We start from the raw sequence: 25,066 nt of genomic DNA, 5'->3' as shown, positions 1-25,066 counted from the left end.
GAACAATTTCCAATTTTCTTCGTAGAAAAACTTTTCATGAACAATTTCCAATTTTCTTCGTAGAAAAACTTTTCATGAACAATTTCCAATTTTCTTCGTAGAAAAACCTTTCATGAACAATTTCCAATTTTCTTCGTAGAAAAACTCTTCATGAACATTTTCCAATTTTCTTCGTAGAAAAACTTTTCATGAACAATTTCCAATTTTCTTCGTAGAAAAACTTTTCATGAACAATTTCCAATTTTCTTCCCAGAAAAACTTTTCATGAACAATTTCCAATTTTTTTTCGTAGAAAAACTTTTCATGAACAATTTCCAATTTTCTTCGTAGAAAAACTTTTAATGAACAATTTCCAATTTTCTTCGTAGAAAAACTTTTCATGAACAATTTCCAATTTTCTTCGTAGAAAAACTTTTCATGAACAATTTCCAATTTTCTTCGTAGAAAAACTTTTCATGAACAATTTCCAATTTTTTTTCGTAGAAAAACTTTTCATGAACAATTTCCAATTTTCTTCGTAGAAAAACTTTTCATGAACAATTTCCAATTTTCTTCGTAGAAAAACTTTTCATGAACCATTTCCAATTTTCTTCGTAGAAAAACGTTTCATGAACAATTTCCAATTTTCTTCGTAGAAAAACTTTTCATGAACCATTTCCAATTTTCTTCGTAGAAAAACGTTTCATGAACAATTTCCAATTTTCTTCGTAGAAAAACTTTTCATGAACCATTTCCAATTTTCTTCGTAGAAAAACGTTTCATGAACAATTTCCAATTTTCTTCGTAGAAAAACTTTTCATGAACAATTTCCAATTTTCTTCGTAGAAAAACTTTTCATGAACCATTTCCAATTTTCTTCGTAGAAAAACGTTTCATGAACAATTTCCAATTTTCTTCGTTGAAAAACTTTTCATAAACACTAGTGTATAGAGGGTAACCTAAAGAGCCTCGATTTTTTTTCAGCGACATGGTTCTAGGTTTAAAAACTAAAATAATTAGATCATTCGCTAAATCTACATTTAAGCAACCTTGTCGTTTCAAGAAAACTGAGACCGTATTCCTAGATTAAGACTAAAGCATCATATTTGACATGCTTCTTGTAAGATAGAGAAAGGTTTTGGCTAATACTGTTGTATCTAGTTTCTCTTTCTCTTGTTTTGTTGAAGTTTTTATTGTTTATATAAGAAATATTTATTTAAATGTTGTTACTATTCTGAAAATATTTTATTTTTCCTTGTTTCCTTTCCTCACTGAGCTATTTTCCCTGTTGGGGCCCTTGGGCTTATAGCATCCTGCTTTTCCAACTAGGGTTGTAGCTTAGCATTTAATAATAATAATAATAATAATAATAATAATAATAATAATAATAATAATAATAATAATAATAACGGATGAGGATTCACGAAGCTCTGTTGATGTCGAGACATGCTATTGAAAGAAATATTTTATAGTCTGTTAAAATCTTCATTCTCATTGGCGAACTTTTGAAGTTAGAGTTACTCAAGAGTGACTCATCCCTCGGTGCATTGTTTAAATCTTTCAAAATATAATAAACAAGGCATTCAGACCTAATTAAAAAGAAGAATGTCGTTTACCAGACATTGCTCTTAAGGGTTTGTGTAATACTTTTAATTCATGTAACGTAACTTTCATGAAATCATTCAAATGTAGGACATTATCTTGTCAAATGTAGTGCCAGAGTCTCTTTCACTGTCTTGGGTTAGAGTTCTCTTGCTTGAGGGTACACCCGGCACACTATTCTATCTAATTTCTCTTCCTCTTGTTTTGTTAAAGTTTGTATATATAGGAAATATGTATTTTGATGTTGTTATTGTTCTTAGAATATTTTATTTTTCCTTGTTTCGTTTCCTCACTGAGCTATTTTTCCCTGTTGGAGCCCCTGGGCTTATAGCCTCCTGCTTTTCCAACTAGGGTTGTAGCTTAGCAAATAGTAATAATAATAGTAATAATAATAATAATAATAATAATAATAATAATAATAATAATAATAATAATAATAAAGATATACGAAACTTGATCGACCGTGACAGTTACATCAAGTAGCAAATGGGTTTCTTCGGGTGAAGAAAGAAAGCGAGCATTCCATTCATTGTTTAGATTCTGCCTTTAATACTGTATCCCATTACGGGGCTAACGCCAAAACCAATGTTTACATAACATCATTTATGTGCTTGTTTGTCTTGCCCTCTGAGTTTGTTTACTCTTGTGATTTATCTGCGACATAAATAACCTTTACAGGACGTAGACATTGCCTGTAGGACCGCTTTACAAGGGCGTTGGCTATAGCTCCATAGGAACTACATTACTTTTTTCACTTTCTCAATTTTTTTTTCACGATGTTCAACTTGCACAATGCGTGTTGTAGTTTTAATGAAAGTTACTACATGTCTTGTTTTTTGCCTGTTTTTATTTTTTTAATTTCACTTGATTTTCTTTCTAGATTTTCCTTGGACAATGAGTCCTTTAGAGGCTCTATTAAATTAGCTATTCATTTATAGAATCTCTTAGACGACGAGTCATTGCGTAATCCATTTAAACTATGGGTCCGTCAGGGCTCTCTTAAGCTATGGAGATCTTTAAAGGCTGCCTTAGCCCATGGGTGTTTTAGTGGCTGTCTAATGCCATGAGTCCTATAGAGGCTGTATTAAGTCATGGATCCGCTAGAGACTGTCTTAGGTCATGGGTCTATTAGAGACTGTCTTAGGCCATGAGTCCTTAAGAGGCGATCTTAGACCATAGGTCCATTAAAGGCTGTCTTAGACCATGAGTCCTTTAGGTGGCTGTCTTAGGCAATGCGTCCATTGGAGACTGTCGTAGGCCATGAGTCCTTTAGAGGTGGTCTTTTACGTGGGTCCATTAGAGGCTGTCTTAGACCATGAGTCCTTTAAGTGGCTGTCTTAGGTCATGGGTCCATTGGAGGCTGTCTTAAGCCATGAGTCCATTAGAGGCTGCCTTAGACAATGAGTCTTTCAAGTGGCTGTTTTGGGTCATGGGTCCTTTAGCCATTAGTCCATTAGAGGCTGTCTTAGACCATGAGTCCTTTAAGTGGCTGTCTTAGGTCATGGGTCCATTGGAGGCTGTCTTAAGCCATGAGTCCATTAGAGGCTGTCTTAGGCCATGAGTCCTTTAAGTGGATGTCGTAGGCCATGGATCCTTTAGACTGAGGCTTTCTTTAGCCATGAGTCCATTAGAGGCTGTCTCAGACGATGGATCCATTAGTGGCTTTCTTAGGTCATGGGTCCATTAAAGGTTGTCATAGTCCATATGTTCTTTAGAGCCTGTCTTTGGTCATGGGTCCTTTAGAAGCTGTTTTATGCCATGGGTCCATTAAAGGTTGTCATAGGCCATGGGTTGATTAGAGGCTGTCTTAGGCCATGAATCCTTTAGAGGCTGTCTAAGCCATGAGTCCTATACAGGCTGTCTTAGGCCATGTGTTCTTTACAGGCTTAGGCCATGAGTCCTTTAGAGACTGTCTTAGGCCATCGGTCCTTTATAGGTTCTCTTAAGTCATGGGTCCATTAGAGGCTGTCTAAGGCCATGAGTCCTTTAGAGGCTGTCTTTGGCCATATGTTCTTTAGAGGCTGTGTCAGGCCATGGGACTATTAGAGGCTGCCTTAAGCCATGGGTCCATTAGAGGCTGTGTTAGGCCATGGGTCAATTAGAAGGTTTCTTAGGCCATAAGTCCTTTAGAGGCTGTCTTAGGCCATGGGTCCATTAGAAGGTTTCTTAGGCCACGAGTCCTTTAGAGACCCACCTAGGACATGAGATTATTCTTTTAAGGGTTATGTTTATTCCATGAAACCTCAAGAGCCTTTACTAGGCTTTATTTTTTGTCTGTTTTGAAGAGGGCAAACGTAATATAGAGTGTGTATCTGTGCACATATTTTCCGGTATTTTGGTGTGAGGTAAATGGGAAGATTAGGCGTAAACTTAAAAAATGCGTCGACCTAAAAGGCTTTTTAGGCTTATTGTAAATGTGTTTGAAATCCCTTCGTCCAAGGTATGTTTTCAACGTCAGTTCAAGTTACATTCCTTCTCTTGACACTGACGTATGGCGTAGGATTGCCTTCTTTGCGTCTTTAGAACAAAATGAAGAAAGAATGCTTTGTTGAAACCTACAGTATATTTCAAGAGGAAAATGTAACCGATATATGCTCAAAGCATAGATGATCTTTATTATTATTATTATTATTATTATTATTATTATTATTATTATTATTATTATTATTTACTAAGCTACAACCCTCTTTGGAAAAGCAAGATGCTACAAACCCAGGGACCCCAACAGGGAAAATAGCCCAGTAAGAAAAGGAAACAAGGAAATATTAAATATTTTAAAAATAGTAACATTAAAATAAATATTTCCTATATAAACTATAAATACTTTAGCAAAACAAGAGGAAGAGAAATTGAATAGAATAGTGTGCCCGAGTGTACCTTCAAGCAAGAGAACTCTAACCCAAGACAGTGAAAGACCATGGTACAGAGCTATGGCACTACCGAAGACTAGAGATCAATGGTTTGATTTTGGAGTGTCCTTCTCCTAGAAGAGCTGCTTACCATAGCTAAAGAGTCTCTTCTACCCTTACCAAGAGAAAAGTAGCCACTGAACAATTGCAGTGCAGTAGGTAACCCGTTGGGTGAAGAAGAACTGTTTGGTAATCTCAGTGTTGTTAAGTGTATGAGCAGTAGGAATCTGGAAAGAATAGGCCAGACTATTCGGTGTATGTGTAGGCAAATGGAAAGAACCGTAACCAGAGAGAAGGATCCAATATAGTACTGTCTGGCCAGACAAAGGACCCCATAACTCTCTAGTGGTAGTATCTCAATGGGTGGCTGGTGCCCTGGCCAACCTACTACCTACACGGCCTATAAATTACTTAGTTAATTTCTTACATATATAGGAATTACTTTTCGAGATACTTTTTAAATGGAACATAAGATCTGCATCTGTTTGAAAATCCCCCCTCGATGTCTCTCTAGTGGTACCCGTTTCTGAATTAAGTTTTAAAAGCCTTTATCGTCAATAATTTCATTTAAATTAAAAAATTTAAAAGCTATCAGTTTTGATTCAACTGTATTAATTGTATAGACAAACCCTAAGTGATTTTCCCATCTTGTAGCCAAATACATTTTTCCCTTTAATCCATAGTTCTCCTCTTAAACAAAACTACAAAGCAGCGAAACAGAAACATGAAAATGAGGGCTGAAGCCACCAGCGCCTTTTGCGTAATGTAAGAAATGTATCTATTGAAAACACTTTCCCCATACATTCCCAAATTCCTTTTCCCCGATGCCTCACTAAGACAAACGACTTAGAGGAAAAGTGAAAACAGAATTTAGTCTCCCTCGAGACTTACGACATGACATAGAACATAACTTAGTGTCCCCCAGGGGATAAACTTTGCATCGCAATACCTCCGGGGCTTGTTTGACACTCCCCCGCCGCTGAGTCAGGATAGGTGACCTTTCACCCATCATTATTGTGTTTGCAAGAAAGTCTTAGTCATGCTTGACGTCGTTTTGGTTACATTTCAAACCTTCGTTTGGCATCTTTCTCTTGTCCTTTTTATCTTGGGTTAAAGTTCTCTTGCTTGAGGGTACACTCGTGCACACTGTTCTATCTAGTTTCTCTTCCTCTTGTTTTGTTAAAGTTTTTATAGTTTATATAAGATATTTATTTCAATGTTTTTGCTGTTCTTAGAATATTTTATTTTTCCTTGTTTCCTTTCCTCACTGGGCTATTTTCCCTGTTGGAGCCCCTGGGCTTATAGCATCCTGCTTTTCCAACTAGGGTTGTAGCTTAGCATTTAATAATAATGATAATAATAATAATTTGGTTTTATGCTTATTGGCGTCGCCAGTGCTTATGAATCAAGATAAACTATCCCTTATTCCACTCTTCTATTTAACAGCTGCTTTCATTGTTTACGTGATTTGTTTACATGCCCATCCTTTGTTTGATTCTTTTCTTATCTTTTTGTTTATTAACCAAAAGGGAAATAAAAGCAAACTGTATGAACCAAAAGAAAAAGAAACAATTTCATTTGTTCATAAACCAAAAAGAAAACAATGTATATTTTACCAACCAAAAGGAAAGAGGAAGAGTTTGTTTATAAAGCAAAAGGATAGAGAAACAATTACATTTATTTAGAAACCAAAGGTAAACGAGAAAAAATCCATCGTTTTTAAACCAAATAAAATTTGAAAATAATTTTATAGATTTGAATATTAAACAAATTCACAAACCAAGCGAAAATAGAAAAACAATTTCACAACATGAAATAATATAAAACAACTGTTTATGACCTAAACTAAACTATGAAAACAGTTTCAACTGTTTATGACCTAAACTAAACTATGAAAACAGTGTCAACTGTTCATTAACCAAACGGGAAATAGAAAAGCAGTTTAATTAGTCTGCAAGAACAAAAAGGAAACAGGAAAACAATTTCATTTGTTTATGAACCAGATGGGAAGTTCATCACCCATCGCACATTTCTCTTCGAATAATGTGTTTTGCTCATCATTTGCAACTGACCGAGTGCCTTTCCCACTGCATCTCCTGACCTTGGTTGCAATGATGACCCTAAAACACTACCGCTGATGACAGAAGAAGAAGTCGAAGGAAGGGAAGGGAGCCTCTCTCTCTCTCTCTCTCTCTCTCTCTCTCTCTCTCTCTCTCTCTCTCTCTCTCTCTCTCTCGCAGGTATATATTTATGTGTGTGTATTTTCAATAGAAGACTTACATATTTCTGAATGAACAGTGTGGTTATTTACCAAGTATGATTGGTTTTATTTGCAGCTCGAACTCTGTTGGGACTATAAAGTAAATCAAATTCTTTATATGTCTTTTCATGGATACTATATGTGTATATATATATATATATATATATATATATATATATATATATATATATATATATATATATACAGTACACATATACATACATATATATATATATATATATATATATATATATATATATACATTTGTGTGTATAAGTATATAGTCATATGTATACGTATGCGCGTATGTATTTATGTACATATCATATCCATATTCTGTATGTATATGTATAGGCTACATGTGGATGCAGTATATATTCCTATTCATATATATATATATATATATATATATATATATATATATATATATATATATATATATATATATATATATATACATATATATATATATATATATATATATACATATATATATATATATATATGTGTGTGTGTGTGTGTGTGTGTGTATGAACGTATGTATATTTTATATATGTATACATATATATATGCATATATATATGTATTTGTTTTAAATATATACTATATATACTGTACTATATATATGTATACATACATATATACATACATATATTTATACAGTATGTATGTATGGATGTATGCAACTACAAATATGTGTACAGATACATGCATATATATTTCCATATATATATGTGTGTGTATATATATATATATATATATATATATATATATATATATATATATATATATATATATATATATATGAGTGGCCATTGTTTTCATTAGAAATCAATGGAAACGATACCTTGGGCTTCGTTCTTGCCATTCATACTTTCTCATATTTACTCTAACACTTAGACAGTCCTTCAGGTTTTTGAAGATGACTTGCGAATATATTTATCTTTGCAAACCTATTGTTTTGAGGAGATATTAACACTATGACTTGCGTGCACAAATAGTACCTTTGCTAGAGGTGCTGTTTAAAAGATGTCGTATTCTAGCATATAAGTATTGCTATATTGAATTAAATGATAGTATTTTTTTTAAGCTGCTTGCCCTTTGAATACTAATTAAAAATTGGTAATAGAAAAGTTCAACTGTATATATCCAGTTGGTATTGTTTCGTTTCTGAACAACTTCTCCACCTATATATATATATATATATATATATATATTATATATATATATATATATATATACATTTATTTATATATAAATATATACATTTATTTATATATATATATATATACATATACATATACAGTATATATATATATATATATATATATATGTGTGTGTGTACACGAGTATATTCCTCTTTGTATGTAGCAAAATTCCTCCAAATATTAAGGAAGTATTTTACTAGTATTATTTTAACGGATGAATTTAAAGCTTCAGTCTTATCATAAAGTGCTATCACTCCATTTTTATAGACATTGCCACCATTACTGTCATTACAAGTCATCAAATTGTAAGATGGTCCCTCTGTCGGTAAGAGGGAAATTGCAATGCAGGAATTGTGAAGTGGTTAGTCATTCGTTTGACTTGTCCTTCTTCAATTTGGAATCATTAGCTTTGTGTAGCCTCATATATAAGTAATTTTTATGAGAAGAGGAACAAGCCCATTTAACGTGTTCTCTTGGACAGAAATATTTCTTAACCTTTGTCTTATTTATTTTTTTTATTTTTATTTTTTTTTTTTTATTTTGCTGAAATATAGTTTTATTTACTCCCATATCCATCTGCAAGCTAAATAATTATGCGTACCTAATGTGTACTTGCATATATATTTTGTGTTTGTTATTTTATCTTTTTTTTTTCATTTTGCAATATACTTACACATGTAGAGTATTATTTGTTTATAAGTGAGCAGTGATGGATATCACGAGCCTCTTCTAAATTGTATAAATCTCATTCAAATTCAAGTTTATCTAGATTTAGTCCAGTTGTCCTTCTTCATTCAGAAAGTCACACCGATGGACAAAAGCAAACAATATATACGGAAGTTAACAATATCATACAACGGTCACCCTTCGTGACAGTGAATTCACTCAAGGTCCTCTGCGGGAAAAGAGGCAGAAGGATAGACACAGCACAAGGGTGATCTTTATGCTCTAGTGTACCAACCGTGTGTCACACGATCGTACATAATTCATTTTGTATATATTATGCTTGTATCTTCGCTCTTCCCTCGCACTAAAAAGAACCAGAATAAACATGTTTGCGTTTCTCCTATGTAACATTGTCTGTTCCTTTGTAATTTCCTGTTGCCTTGAAGTTTTGTATATAAAGGAGAGTGTTCTATAATAAATTAACTCAGTTGCTTCCATACTGCCTCTGATTTCACAACTTTCTCTCGGCCCGTCACATTGGTCACTCTGGGGTCACCAATGTGACGGGCCGAGAGAAGGTTATGAAATCAGAGGCAGTGTGAAAGCAACTGAGTTAATTTATTATAGAACACTCTCCTTTATATACAAAACCTCAAGGCAACAGGAAATTACATGTTCGAGAAACAGACAATGTTACTTAACTCAGTTATTTCACACTGCCTTTGAGTTCACAACCTTCTCTCGGCCCTTCACACTAGTAATTTTTATCAAACATTTTCATGCATGCTATGTAATCTCACAAGTGGATTCAGATGTTATATGACTTTATCGTGGAGGTAAAAATCGCTTCCAATAATGGATAATCAACTGTAAAGCCATCACGTAAGTCGGATTTCCTCTCGAAGTAATATATTTTTACTATTGCCGTGTTTTTTTTTAAATTTATTTTTTATGCATATATGTTGACTAAGAGCGCTTTTTTGCCTTAAGCATGAAAATTCTCTCTTTAGCCTCAAGAAATTATGTTGGAAAGAAGTTGTAGCCTGCGATATTTTATAAACGGAATCTTAATTAATCAAGTTTTGAGGTATAATAATTGCATAATGATTTTAACTTTAAATATTTTTCATTGGGTCAACTATCTTCTGCTTTACGAACATGAATTGAAAGTTTTTTTTTTACACTGCCGCTATCGCCAGTCGAGGTGTTAAAATGCCAGTTCGAACGATTTTGTCAATTTTTGGTGAAATTGTTACTTTTTCTCCTTTGTATTTTTTTACCGTAAACTGAGACACACAATAACATTTCATGATTCTTTTCTTTAGTATTCTGCCATAGTCAACCCTTCTGCTAACATCCCATGAATAATGTCGATATAACTCCTACGATTAAATCACACATTTTCACGCAATTTACATTCTATTCAATAAGATTTGCGTCACTAAAGATCTTTGATTGAATAGAATTGATAAATGGGTTCTATAATATCACTGTTAGCATTCTGGTAATGTATAACTGAAATATGTTGGCGATTTAATAATCTTGGGATAAGTACATACATACATATACCAAGGCACTTCCCCCAATTTTGGGGGGGGGTAGCCGACATCAACAAATGAAACAAAAACAAAAAGGGGACCTCTACTCTCTACGTTCCTCCAGCCTAACAAGGGACTCAACCGAGTTCAACTGGTACTGCTAGGGTGCCACAGCCCACCCTCCATCATTATCCACCACAGATGAAGCTTCATGAATAAGTATCGGCATATTATACAAAAACTATCCATAAAGAATTTTAAGACGTACAAAAACAGGTTTAATGACAAAAATTGAAGATACTCTAACGTGAATGTCATCTTAATCATGGTTATCGTTAAATTCTGAAAATGGGAAGAAAACTTAAATGGCTGTAACTGGTAAATAAATTTATGTCAAACCTCTAATTAAGCTGATTATGCTGTAATAATACTTAACAGAAAAACCATAGTAGTCTTTTATTTGCATACAAAAATTATGCATGTCCTAAATACTGTATATTTTTGAGAAAATATATAAAGGAAACGTTATGCTTGCAAAAAAAGCAATTGTAAATATCGTAAAAAAAACTAATTTTGTGAAACTTTTCGAAAAATGTAAATTAGGTAAATAAAAAATGATTTGAGAATCACAAAAAAAAGATTAGAAAGGATATTTTGGAATGTAGTTACGCAAAGTTAGAAGCTGTGTCTAATTAGCTTAAGTTGCCAAGGAAGTGTTATGTGGGTGGGCGTTGGATATAATCGTTCAAACGCCACCTTGCAGAATCCATTATCCCTTTGAGAGAGAGAGAGAGAGAGAGAGAGAGAGAGAGAGAGAGAGCGGTATTATTAGTAATAGTAGAATTTCATTATTAAAAGTTGCCGTCACTACTTTGTTAAAATAACAAAAGACACCTTTATATAAACTTTGGTTTATTCATAATTCACAATTACCAGGCTTCTATAACGACGTTACCATGGGATATTTGATATGACGTTTAGTTTCAAGCTATAATAGATCATTGCAGTCTATGGCAGGATGACAGCCTTTTGTTTACACTTTAAACTTCATCCATCACCAGCTATTTTGAACTCTCATGTTCTGCAGCAGTTTAGTGAGTGTCCGTCGCTGTTTATCTTTCTTCTTCTCCCCCATCGTCACAAAGACGTCAAAGCTGGACATCGCATTCTTGGCTCCTTGTTCCGGGTCAAAGCTAGATAAAAAGTTATAGTCTCTCTCTCTCTCTCTCTCTCTCTCTCTCTCTCTCTCGTTTTTGTTTGTGTACAATGCGATGGAAAGAATGGCCCAAGTTGTACTCATTTTATTTGCTTGACTCAAATTCAGATGATTGTCTTGTTCCGGGTCAAAGCTAGATGGGATAAAAAGTTATTGTATCTCTCTCTCTCTCTCTCTCTCTCTCTCTCTCTCTCTCTCTCTCTCTCTCTCGTTTTTTTTGTTTGTGTACAATGCGATGGAAAGAATGGCCCAAACTGTACTCATTTTATTTGCTTGACTCAAATTCAGATGATTGTCTTTTGTTCCGGGTCAAAGCTAGATGGGATAAAAAGTTATAGTCTCTCTCTCTCTCTCTCTCTCTCTCTCTCTCTCTCTCTCTCTCTCTCTCGTTTTTTGTTTGTGTACAATGCGATGGAAAGAATGACCCAAGCTTTACTCATTTTATTTGCTTGACTCAAATTCAGATGATTGTCTTTAGTGTTATGCCTGCATCGAAATGAAGTGGACTGGAATAAACGCAAATAATATAATTGATCAGATGGAATCTCTCGTGGTTTTTCTCACTATAAAACCTTCGTCTTTTTGTTCTCTACTCTGATCCATTATCGACAATGCTCTTGACCCTCTAACAATCTTTAGTTTATTTTCATATCAAATTGTTGGAGAGAATGACGCAAGTTGAAATCCATTTTTTCGCTTGATTCAAACTCAGATGATTGTCCTTAGTTTTAAGCCTGCCATGAATGGATTTGAAATGAACAATTATTAAATCATGATCATTCTCTAACGAAACTAAAACAAATAATCTTCTAATTGACCTGATTGGATATTTCATTTTTTTTTCACTATAAAATATTCGTCTTTTTGTTTGAGCAGGCTTTAAATCATGATCATTATCTAACTAAATAAAAACTAATAATCTATTTGACCTGATTGGATATTTTACGGCTTTCCCCACAATAAAATATTCGTCTTTTTGTCTGAGCAGGCTTTAAATCATGATTATTATCTAACGAAATAAAAACTAATATTCTATTTGACCTGATTGGATAATTTACGCTTTTCCCCTCAATAAAATATTCGTCTTTTTTGTCTTCGACTCTGATCTATCATCACCAGTGCTCAACTGGGCACTGACAATCTTTGGTTTAACTGTTTTTATATCAAATTGTTTATTCCATCGTGTTTATTATGATCTCTCCCTTTCTGCAGTAAATGCTGATGTGACCCTCCACGGGGACACGACCGTGAAGTCCGTGTCCGCCCCCACCATCAAGCCCCACTCCAAAGTGAGGTCCCTCTTGATGCAGGTCAACCAGAGGGCGTCTCAGGCTGGAGTGTACGTCGACTGCAAGTTCCTCGGCACCTTCGACTTGCCTGCCTCTCCCAGGAATATGACGGAGAACTTGGAGGACCTGAGAGTGGTGAGTCTTGATATAACTTTCGACTTTGCCTTCGTTTTGAGAGTAGGTTAAGTTTGTGATGGGGCACAGAAACGGACAATACTATATTAAAGGATATGACAGGAAGGTGGAGAGTTCCAGATGTGATAAGAATGGAGGTTATTATTATTATTATTATTATTATTATTATTATTATTATTATTATTATTATTATTATTATTATTATTATTATTAATATTATTATTATTATTGTTATTATTATTATTATTATTAATTGTTCATCATTATTATTATTATTATTTTTAATATCATTATTATTATTATTATTATTATCATCATCATCATCATTATTATTATTAATATTATCATTATTATTATTAATATTATTATTGTTATTATTATTATTATTATCATTATTATTATTAATATTATCATTATTATTAATATTAATATTATTATTATTATCATTATTATTATTATTATTATTATTATTATTATGATTATTATTATTATTAATATTATTATTGATTTTCTGAAGATCATGTTGATGCCACTTGTTACAGAACTTTGTTTTATGAAAACCTATACACGACTTTGGTACTTTGAAAATTACCATTCGCTGTATTTGGTTGACAATGCAACTTACGTATTCTTTCTGAAGGAAGAATTCCTACCAGAAAATTATTTCATGATTTAAAAAGATCCATTTTATGATTTTTACAATGCGACAAAATTCTGAAATAAGACCCATTCTGCAATTTTCTCCCGAAGGTCTTTATATACAAGACAATGAGACATGTAAATCCTTCATTATCTTAATCCTTAATCTGCAAAAGCTAAAAGAATCCTTTTTTCCTTTCAAAATAACTCGAAATATAATTTTTTTTTCTTCGAAAAGCTAAAAAAAAATCCTTTTTTCCTTCTAAAATAACTGGAAATATAATTTTTTTTCTTCGAAAAGCTAAAGAAATCCTTTTTTCCTTCCAGAATAACTGGAAATATAATTTTTTTCTTCGAAAAGCTAAAAAATATCCTTTTTTCCTTCCAAAATAACTCGAAATATATTTTTTTTCTTCGAAAAGCTAAAAAAAATCCTTTTTGCCTTCCAAAATAACTGGAAATATAATTTTTTCTTCGAAAAGCTAAAAAAATATCCTTTTTTCCTTTCAAAATAACTGGAAATATAATTTTTTTTCTTCGAAAAGCTAAAAAAAAAAAGAAAATCCTTTTTTCCTTCCAAAATAACTGGAAATATATTTTTTTTTCTTCGAAAAGCTAAAAAAAATCCTTATGTCCTTCCAAAATAACTGGAAATATAATTTTTTTCTTCGAAAACCTAAAAAAAATCCTTGTTTTCCTTCCAAAATAACTGGAAATATAATTTTTTTTCTTCGAAAAGCTAAAAAAATCCCTTTTTCCTTCCAAAATAACTGGAAATATAATTTTTTTTCTTCGAAAACCTAAAAAAAATCCTTTTGTCCTTCCAAAATAACTGGAAATATAATTTTTTTTCTTCGAAAACCTAAAAAAAATCCTTGTTTTCCTTCCAAAATAACTGGAAATAATTTTTTTTCTTCGAAAAGCTAAAAAAATCCCTTTTTCCTTCCAAAATAACTGGAAATATAATTTTTTTTCTTCGAAAACCTAAAAAAATCCTTTTGTCCTTCCAAAATAACTGGAAATATAATTTTTTTTCTTCGAAAGTTTTCGGAAAAAAACGATTATGTCCCACTCTTCTGTATGGCTTGAGAGTGCTTCCTCTTTCCTGTTATAGAATTCATGATTATTTCACACAAATCCATAGCGTTATATCGAGAAATAATCAAATATTCTATCGAAAAAATCGTGTCTTTCGACTCATACTAGCACTAACCTATGAGGTTTTCAAATTAACATGGGAAATTTTAATCATAAACTTGGAACTATGTTCTTAAGACTCCAGAGTGCTTCCAGTGCATCAACAAAATATGTGCACAGTAATATATTTATTCAATTATTTGTATATGAACTTATATATATATATATATATATATATATATATATACCTATCTCATCATTTATTTATCATGACAGGAAGACCGAAATTTAAAAGTTGCCTTCCAGATTATAATTGAGAGAGAGAGAGAGAGAGAGAGAGAGAGAGAGAGAGAGAGAGAGAAAGCACTAGGGATTTTTTTAGTTGATGGGGAATACGAGAGAGAGAGAGAGAGAGAGAGAGAGAGAGAGAGAGAGAGAGCGCGCGCTTCGGATTTTCTTAGCTGATAGTGAATACGGGTGATAGAAGAATGAGGGTAGTAAAATAGCTAACCATCGTAGGGAATAGTTTGGAAAGTTAAAGTATGACTTAGTCAAAGTAATGTAAAGTGTGGTTTGTATAATGTCATTAGACCTCCCTCCTTGATAACATTAAACATATCTTTTATTGAAGTTTTACGCTTCCGAAATATCATCATAAAACATTTTTCTTTATTAATCTTTTTCAATACGTAGACTAATGTAACGAACAACCCAATGTATTCATCTATCTCATATTGAAAAAAATACAAGGTAAAATAAAAAAGGAGTTAGGTTGAAGTCAAAAGAACCATTAGTTTTTAATACAGATTTCATATTTAGCTTAAAATATGTCTGTATTTATCATTCTTGCATCAATATTATCCCAGTGTTTGCACGGAGTTATCAGACAATCATAAGGGTTGCGTTTGAAACAACACAGAGAGCAATGTATCATTGGCTAATGAGTTGTCTCCTGTTTTTTTATTATAGCAAATTAAGCGTTAGGATCTACACTGGGCCACATTAATCTCTCTCTCTCTCTCTCTCTCTCCTCTCTCTCTCTCTCTCTCTCTCTCTCTAAAATCTGAGTACAAAATGTTTCCTGTTGATCCAATTTTATAATTTTATATATATATATATATATATATATATATATATATATATATATATATATATATATATATATATATATTTATATGTATATATATATATTTTTTATTTCAGCTTAAGTTTTGTTTTATTATAATCTTCCAGCGGTTTTAATTTCTTCTATCTATTCAGCAATTATGCTTCATTTCATGCTTTATTCTATTCATTAATTTTTTGATACCATGTACTGCACTATGATTAAAATAGCAGCAGGGCTGGTGGTGACATGCTCTTTATGCAATTAAAAAAAAAAAGAAAAAAAATGTGCCATGTTGACGATACCATATGGTGAACCATCTTCATCATTGCCGTGACAAAAATTTACTGTAAACTAATATTGAAAGTCCAATGGGGTCTGTTGCACAAACAGTGACGTCGTTGCATAGGAAATTTCAATAAAGGTTTTGGCCTTTGGGTTGTTGAAGGTCATGACTACGCAAATGAAAATATTTCATTTTCATCTACTTTACTTTTAAAATTGCCCAATGTTCCTAAATTGTAGTTTGTTTAATGTGCTATCCTTTATTTTGCTTCTTCCTCTTCCTTTCCTTCATATTTCCTCTTCATTTATAATTTTCCTAAATTGTATTCAGATTGTGCTATCCATTATTATGCCTCTTCCTCTTTCCTCTTCACTTTTAAAACTGAATTCTTCCTTTCCTTCATATTTCCTCCTCATTTATAATTTTCCTAAATTGTATTCAGATTGTGCTATCCATTATTATGCTTCTTCCTCTTTTGTCACTCCTTAATGCGTTATTCTTTATCTCTACTGTGTCCCCTTAATTTACTTAATTACTTAATTTCACCCTCTTCCCTTATGAACGTGTTATCTTCGTATCATCACTATGACCACTATGCATCGCATCCACCTGGTTCCCCCTCTCCTAGCCCCCCCCCCCCCTCTCTCTCTCTCTCTCTCTCCTCGGGGGGGGGGGGCACATGAATGTTTGGATGTCTCCCCACACAACCCGTAGGTTGTTAATTGCTTTGCCAATTGTTCGTTCCACTCCTTCGGCACCTCTTGTGACCTGCATCTGTCCGGCTCTGATTTGGACCAGATGATAATGGTGGGATTTGTCGAAAGAAGAGCAGGAAGTAGATGGGATTTTCTTTTATTATGAAGTACACATTTACAAACTTTCATTTTATAACATACATCATAGTATGTTTACATGAATAATTTTTTTTATATTATGTAGTGTATTTACTAATGAAATTTTCACTATTTATCTAAATATGTTTTTAACATAAATCATTTTTTTATATTATGTAGTGTATTTACAATTGAAATTTTTCACTATTTATCTAAATATGTTTTCAACATAAATAATTTTTTATATTATGTAGTGTATTTACAATTGAAATTTTCACTATTTATCTAAATATATTTTTAACTAAGAAATATAGCTAGTTGATGGGATTGGGAAAACGGAGATGAGATTTTATAACATATATACATCATAGTATGTTTACATAAATAATTTTTATATTATGTAGTGTATTTACAATTGAAATTTTTCACTATTTATCTAAATATGTTTTTTAACTAAGAAATATATCTAGTTGATGGGGTTGGGAAAACGGAGATGAGATTTTATAACATATATACATCATAGTATGTTTACATAAATAATTTTTTACATTATGTAATGTATTTACAATTGAAATTTTTCACTATTTATCTAAATATGTTTTTTAACTAAGAAATATATCTAGTTGATGGGGTTGGGAAAACGGAGATGAGATTTTATAACATATATACAGCATAGTATGTTTACATAAATAATTTTTTATATTATGTATTGTATTTACAATTGAAATTTTCACTATTTATCTAAATATATTTTTAACTAAGAAATATAGCTAGTAGATGGGGTTGGAAAAACGGAGATGAGATTTTATAACATATATACATCTGAGTATGTTACATAAATAATTTTTTATATTATGTAGTGTATTTACAATTGAAATTTTCACTATTTATCTAAATATGTTTTTTAACTAAGAAATATATCTAGTTGATGGGGTTGGGAAAACGGAGATGAGATTTTATAACATATATACATCATAGTATGTTTACATAAATAATTTTTTACATTATGTAGTGTATTTACAATTGAAATTTTGCACTATTTATCTAAATATGTTTTTAACTAAGAAATATATCTAGTAGATGGGATTGGGAAAACGGAGATGAGATTTTATAACATATATACATCATAGTATTTTTATATAAATAATTTTTTTTATATTATGTAGTGTATTTACAACTGGAATTTTCGCTATTTATCTAAATATGTTTTTAACATAAATAATTTTTTATATTATGTAGTGTATTTACAATTGAAATTTTCACTATATGAATATGTTTTTAACTAAGAAATATATCTAGTAGATGGGGTTAGGAAAACGGAGATGAGAGGAGGAGTGGGCAGAGAAGAAAGGAGAAAATAAATTTGAAGGTAGGATAAGTGAGAGAAGGATATTGGGAATTGAGAGAAATATTGATTGGACGTTGAAAGTTGTGAATCTTTGTTTTGAATCGATTGGACTTTCTTAGTTGTGAACACTTAGTAATTGCTTGTTATTGATATCGCTTATCAACACATTTACCTTTTTAAAGTATTTAACTTTGAAAAATATAGATTATTTTTCTCTTTGCGATGTAAATTATACATATTGGGTGAATTTTAATTTTCTCTGGTTTTATTTTACCGTCGATAAATCACCTTGGATATATATTACGAGTACATGGTAGCAAAAATTATTGGATATACAGGCTGAAATTTATCAAGAGTTACAAGTATGCATCCAATCCATGAACTGGATGGATGTGAATGGCTTGTAATCTACTGTACAAATTTGGCTATCAAGTGGTAAGAAGTTGGTGGCCTTCCATTCCTATTTTGAATTTATTAAAAACTGAAAATGGAAATTCCTCGTTTTGAATTGGTATTTGTTTACCGGGTTAGATCTTTTTTATGCCATAGCCGGACGTTGGCTGTTTTGAAATCTTGTTTTTATCTGATTGAATGTTACTGGTTGCAATTTCTAATGTTATATTAACTATAGTCCATTTCTTTTAGCGATGCATATTTGCACTGACTCGCGGTGGTGCCCTTTTAGCTCGGAAAAGTTTCCTGATCGCTGATTGGTTAGAATTATCTTGTCCAACCAATCAGCGATCCGGAAACTTTTCCGAGCTAAAAGGGCACCTCCGCGAGTCCGTGCAAATATGCATCGCTAAAAGAAATGGACTACAGACCTTGACAGTTTTAAGACCCATTGTAATTAGCTTGGTATCAACAATTACATATCCACGTTTTGAACTAATTTGCCGTTGACAGTCACAAATCAGAATTTGGCAATGGGAAGACCATTAAATGACATTTCGTCTTATACTGATAGGATTGCATAACTTCTCAAGCATTATTTAGAGGCTTTTATTATAACGATATTGGTGTACCAATAAGAGAGAGTAGAGACGGCGAGTCCTGACCCTGAGGACGTTATGTACCTTATCAAATCTGGGACCAAGACTCCTTCATTCTGCTTCCTTTCAAGTGGGCCAGTGGTGAGAGAGATTGGAGGCAAGTCTAAAGGTGGGGATTATTGTTCGTAGACTTTTGTTGTTACATAGGAAAAAAAGGTGACCCATTGAAGTTAGCATTGGTCTTTAATGTATAGGTGGTCCACCGTACTGCCTAATGTCCATATCCGTGTATATTCTGTGACGGCCGAGAGAAAGGTTATGACTCAAAGGCAGGATGCAATCAACTGAGTAACTTTATTAAGGAACCCTCTCCTTTATATACAAAACCGGAAGGCAACAGGAAATCACATGTTCGAGAGACAGACAATGTTAGAGAGGAAACACGCAGACACGTTTATTCTGTTTTCTTTTAGTGCGAGGGAAGAGCGCAGATACAAGCATAATATATACAAAATAATTTATGTACGATCGTGTGACACACGGTTGGTACAATTCAACCAAATACGACTTGTAGGTGTTGACTATCATAATCTTATGAACCGTGACCTTATGAAGTTTCAATTCCTATTGTAATAAATCCTCACGATATACGTCACTACGTCAGAGAAACCCCTTTAGCACTTTTTTATTCTTTTAGTCATCAAATAACTCATAAAAAAACTAAATAGTTTTGTGGTCACAACATCAAATGGCAAACAAGCACACAACGGATCCCGAAAGTTGCGAGAAGAAAAACAAAAGACTGGCGAGAGTGGTGGTGGTGTCACATGACCAATGACGTCATCACTGCCTCACGCCGTTATCATAAAACCCATTGATAAACCCTTCGGTGGGGCAGATCCGGCACCACCAGTTGGGTGCCGAGGATGAGCCAGAATATATACTTACCACCTGACGCTTCTCCTGACCTTCTTCTTCTTCTTCTTCTTCTTTTTCTTTTTCTTCTTCTTCTTCCGCTCAAAGGAAAGGGATTCTACTCTCTCTCTCTCTCTCTCTCTCTCTCTCTCTCTCTCTCTCTCTCTCTCTCTCTCTCTCTCTCTCTCTCTCTCTCTCTAATAATAGATTTCAGCTTATTTTATTAGTATTAATGAATGTGCGTATGTTTTTTCCTGTTATCAGTGGAACACGGGACTGTCATTAAAAAAAAGAAAAAATCTTTAATGTCTTGAATTTTAAATTCAATAAAAATTAAAAAAATGTTACTACATAGAAATATTTTTGCTACGTCATGAAGATGGTAATAATATTTGTGATTATTATTATTATTATTATTATTATTATTATTATTATTCGATAGTAGACCATCTTTAAGGCATGTTTCATTAAAGGTAATCGGTGCCCAGTATCGTTTATTTTACAGTTGAGCTTTTCTGTTGCTCGTATTGTTTTACTTAATTAATGTTGATGGCATCTTAGATGAAATTGCTGTTTATAAATCATGCGCACACACTATTCCTACATAATTCTATTCCGTTTACCTTACCAAGAGAATAGTAAAGGTTGATATAACGAAATGTTAATTTTTTTTTTCATCACGCTTCATATAAATCTATTCTATGAACTTGCATCAGTTTTCATCATCCTTAAGTTACCATAATTTTTATAAATGCTTCATAATATAAATCCCAGTTATTTGCGCTCCATTTACAATTAAATAGATAATAATGATAATTATTATTATTGTTGTTATTTAAGCTACAACCCTAGTCGGAAAAGCATGATACTATAAGCCCAAATGCTCCAACAGGGGGAAAAACGTAGTGAGGAAAGGAAGCAAGTAAATAAAGTACAAGAGAAGTAATGAACTATTAGAATAAAATAGTTCAAGAACAGTAACAAAAGAACAACCATCACGGTAGTAGTAAATGATATCGGATAAGAATGTAAAGAACGAATATATAAAGTAACAGATTATTCTGATAATCTGATATCACATTAAAAATTTTCGTAATCCTATATTAGGTTTCTCTGCGGAGGAAGTAAGTTAAGAGATAAATACCAAGCAGATACAAGTATGTATTATTACAAATGCATGCTTTTATGTATATATATATATATATATATATATATATATATATATATATATATATATATATATATAGATATATATATATATATATATAATATATATATATATATATATATATATATATATATGTGTGTGTGTGTATATATGTGCTTGTGTATGTATATGTATGTATATATTGCATATATACACGCATATATATATATATATATATATATATATATATATATATATATTAGAAAGGGTAAGGTAATATATATATATATATATATATATATATATATATATATATATATATATATATATATATGTATATATATAAATATATATATATATATATGTGTATGTGTATATATATGTATGTATATATTGCATATACACACACATATATATATATATATATATATATATATATATATATAGGCTATATATATATATATATATATATATATATATATATATATATATATATATATATATATATATATATATGAAAAAGAGTAAGGTAATAACATCCACTTACATACCAGGAAGACAAGTAAATGAATGTTTTAAATGGATAATAAAGAATGGAGGATTTTGATTCACAAATGCATGTGAGAATAAACAGAGAAGAAGCGAATTACATATGAGAAGCAAGGAAGGTAATAGATGAGTGAATAGCATTGGAAAGACTTGCATATATAAAGGAAATGTTGAACCAACTTCCCTTTATGGAAACGACTTATGGATATATGGATGTTGAATGCGGATGAAAGAAAAAAAAATTGTTGAGATTAAAAGTTTTTGTAGTATGTGTATTGTAAGAAGAATTGATAGGGGAGAAATAGGGAGATGTATAGAAGTGGTCTCGTTGAAAGAATGCACAAAAATAGATGAGTGTAAAGAGGATTGATTCAGAAGTGTTAGGAGGGTACAAGGAGAGGATTGCATAGTAAGGGCTAGAAAGTTCGTGTGACAAACGTATTGGGCAAAAAAGCCATGTTCTCGTGGAAAGCACATTTCCGTATGATTAGAGTGAATAGCGCAGTGTATACTGTATATAGGTATATTCGATATGATGTTGATAAGTATTCTATGTAGGTATATGAAGCGAGTACTTTTTTTTTTCTTTTTTTTTTGTCCCCTGCATATTGAGTACAAACACAATTCAGTAGTTGAAGAATGAATGTGGCAGTAATTGGTGTGTGTTTTTGTTTGTATACCGTGCTACACCCTATGAGAAAAAGCGAGAATTACGGAGATAAAAGCAGATCACTATTTTCTGTAAGTCTTTAAATCATCAAAGTTTCAGAAGTCTCTACTTCGTAAATCCTTGCTTTTGTTTAAATTTCCCAAGTGGAAATGGGTATAGGATTAATGAAAAGCAAATTATATGCTAATTACATTCAATTTTGTTTGAGAAGGTTCATGGGCTCATATAAAAAGTCAAATTGCCTAATTTCTGATAAAGAGAGATCCGGGTCCAAATATCTACATCAGGCCTCTTTTTAATCCTTTTTTTCCCTATACATCCTGTAACGATAAAAGAAAATTTCCTTCAATGTGAACTTCACCCTTAGGGTATTTAGAAAATTACTCCTTTATGCTGAAGTGAACGGTACCTCAAAATAACATTTACAGTTGAAGTGTATTAAATTTCACTTGTAATCGCGCGTGAAAGCTACTGTAAGCTCAAATGTACAGTTATGATTACTATTATAGTTTTGTTATGGAATAAATGGTGCCACAGACATCATCAACGGTTCAACGGAGCTTAACGCAGTCATAAAAAGGGATGAACGCTACCGCAGACAGTCGCAAACATCTAATAACCAGAAGATGTTAATGGAAAAAGGGTTGAATGAGAGTGATGGGAAAAGACGTCGGAATGAGAAGGTAATGGACGTAACAGGTTCCCTCCTCTTTCATATCCCATCCTTAGTCCCCTTACCTTCTCTCCATCATATGCCCATCTCTCTCTCTCTCTCTCTCTCTCTCTCTCTCTCTCTCTCTCTCTCTCTCTCTCTCTCGCCCACAAGCTTCCGTCAACACAGACGTTAGCCACCCCACCCCCTCTCCACACACACACACACACACACTCCTTCATTACGTTTATTAACTACGACACTCGCGCTATTTGGCTGTGTAACTTGATCCGAGGCTGTGCTTCAGTCTTGTGTTCGCTACTTTGGTAATGATGACACTAACACATATTAGAGTATGTTAATCATGGTTAGTTAATAAACGATTAGCCACAACGATATCGTCAATATTATGCTAATAAGCATAGTAAAGGTAACGAAATATTAGAGATGTTAGATGCTAATAATAATAATAATAATGATAATAATGATAATAATAATAATAATAATAATAATAATAATAATAATAATAATATGTCGAAACATTTTAGCAACAACAGTAATATTGAATGGCAGCTATATATTATGACCTAAGATATTGATAATACTAATCAGGATACAGAAACTTCTTTGATAATGATAATAGGTTTCATGCTAACGTTAAGCTGTAGAAAAAAATCCTTCTGATAATATCTCATCTTAGGTGATTAAGTTTTATTTCCATAGCTCTAATTCCTTGTTTTTTTTTTTTTTTACTTTTATTTTGTGCATTATTGGAGTTATATCAATGCATGGTATATATTTATATTTATATTTATAATGAATATATTTTCATATGAAATAACAAGCAAAATAAATAATAAACCTTAATAAACCTATAAATATCCGTTAATTCAATAAAGACAAGCCAGAAAGCAGCGCTCCTGAATAATCCATCTTCCCCATGATAGTCCTTCTTCTTCTTCTTCTTCTTCTTCTTCTTCTTCTTCTTCTTCTTCTTCTTCTTCTTCTTCTTCTTCTTCTTCTTCCTGGTGTTGACGTAGGGAAATCCTTTTGTCGAGTGACAACGATATTCCAATCCCCGTACTTGTTGATCTCCGAGTTCGAAACCCTTTTCCCGTTGTCACGACCAACGTGGACACGACTATACGACCTCACTGACAGACGTCTCGTCTCTTTCCTATTTACTTTTTTTTTTTTTTTTTTTTTCGTGGAGTTACGTAACGAGTCGGGGCTTTTTAAGTTTTTTTTTTTTTTATCTTTTATTATGAAAATACAGTTACATTTTCTTAACATACATTTTTTTCCTTTTATAAAGAAATATTTCCTTAAGAAATTATATTTTACATTTTTTTATATACATTATAACATCTAATATATGATAAAATTACATTTTTATTTTATTATTTTTCTAAATATGTTTTTAAGTTAGAAACATACTGATTTGTGAAAATATTTTTAACATGATTCTTATATCCAATAATATTGATATTAAATGTATTTAACAGTTTAATCTTTATACATTTAATAATTTGCTTTTCAGCACTTATTCCCAATTGTCTTGCCATCCAGATACTTAGGTTTTTGTAATATAACAGCGGGTCTTTTTTGTAATGAATATTGAAGTTCCAATTTTACGTTAGTTGGTAGTCTCTTAGAAAAGCATTACAGCTTCAGTTGGTCATTTTGAATGCTGACTTGCAAAGATAACAATGGTTCTTTTTATTTGATAAATTAAATATTGTAATTGCAATCTTCCGTTAGTTGGAATTCTGTCTTAGAAAAGCATTACAGCTTCGGTTGAAATGTTCAATGCTGACTTGCAAAGATTTGCTGATAACCTTTTTTTGGAAAGTCATCTCCGTGTTTATTTTTTTTTCTTTATTGTTACAGTTTTATTTGCTTATAGATATTTATTGATAAAGCTTATAAAGCTATCCTTAAGTTTGTCCCCAGCCGCGTTTATTTTCTTCGAAGACTGCTTGAATGTAACT

At 32.0% G+C, this 25,066-nt stretch overlaps 1 protein-coding gene across 5 annotated transcripts in view; it reads left to right on the top strand.

Moving 5' to 3' along the window:
* The window catches only part of Tsp (Thrombospondin), a 166,260-nt gene that overhangs the window by 74,373 nt on the left and 66,821 nt on the right, over nucleotides 1-25,066 (top strand). For all 5 annotated transcript variants that reach the window (XM_068350754.1, XM_068350753.1, XM_068350758.1 and 2 more), the window contains exon 3: nucleotides 12,591-12,802. In XM_068350754.1, coding sequence (XP_068206855.1) covers nucleotides 12,683-12,802 — 120 coding nt within the window. In that variant the 5' untranslated portion in view covers nucleotides 12,591-12,682. The remainder of the gene's footprint in view (nucleotides 1-12,590; nucleotides 12,803-25,066) is intronic.

Source organism: Palaemon carinicauda, chromosome 27 (assembly GCF_036898095.1).
Source record: "Palaemon carinicauda isolate YSFRI2023 chromosome 27, ASM3689809v2, whole genome shotgun sequence".
In the NCBI taxonomy this organism is placed as follows: domain Eukaryota; kingdom Metazoa; phylum Arthropoda; class Malacostraca; order Decapoda; family Palaemonidae; genus Palaemon; species Palaemon carinicauda.
This window is presented reverse-complemented; position numbering and strand designations above follow the sequence as displayed.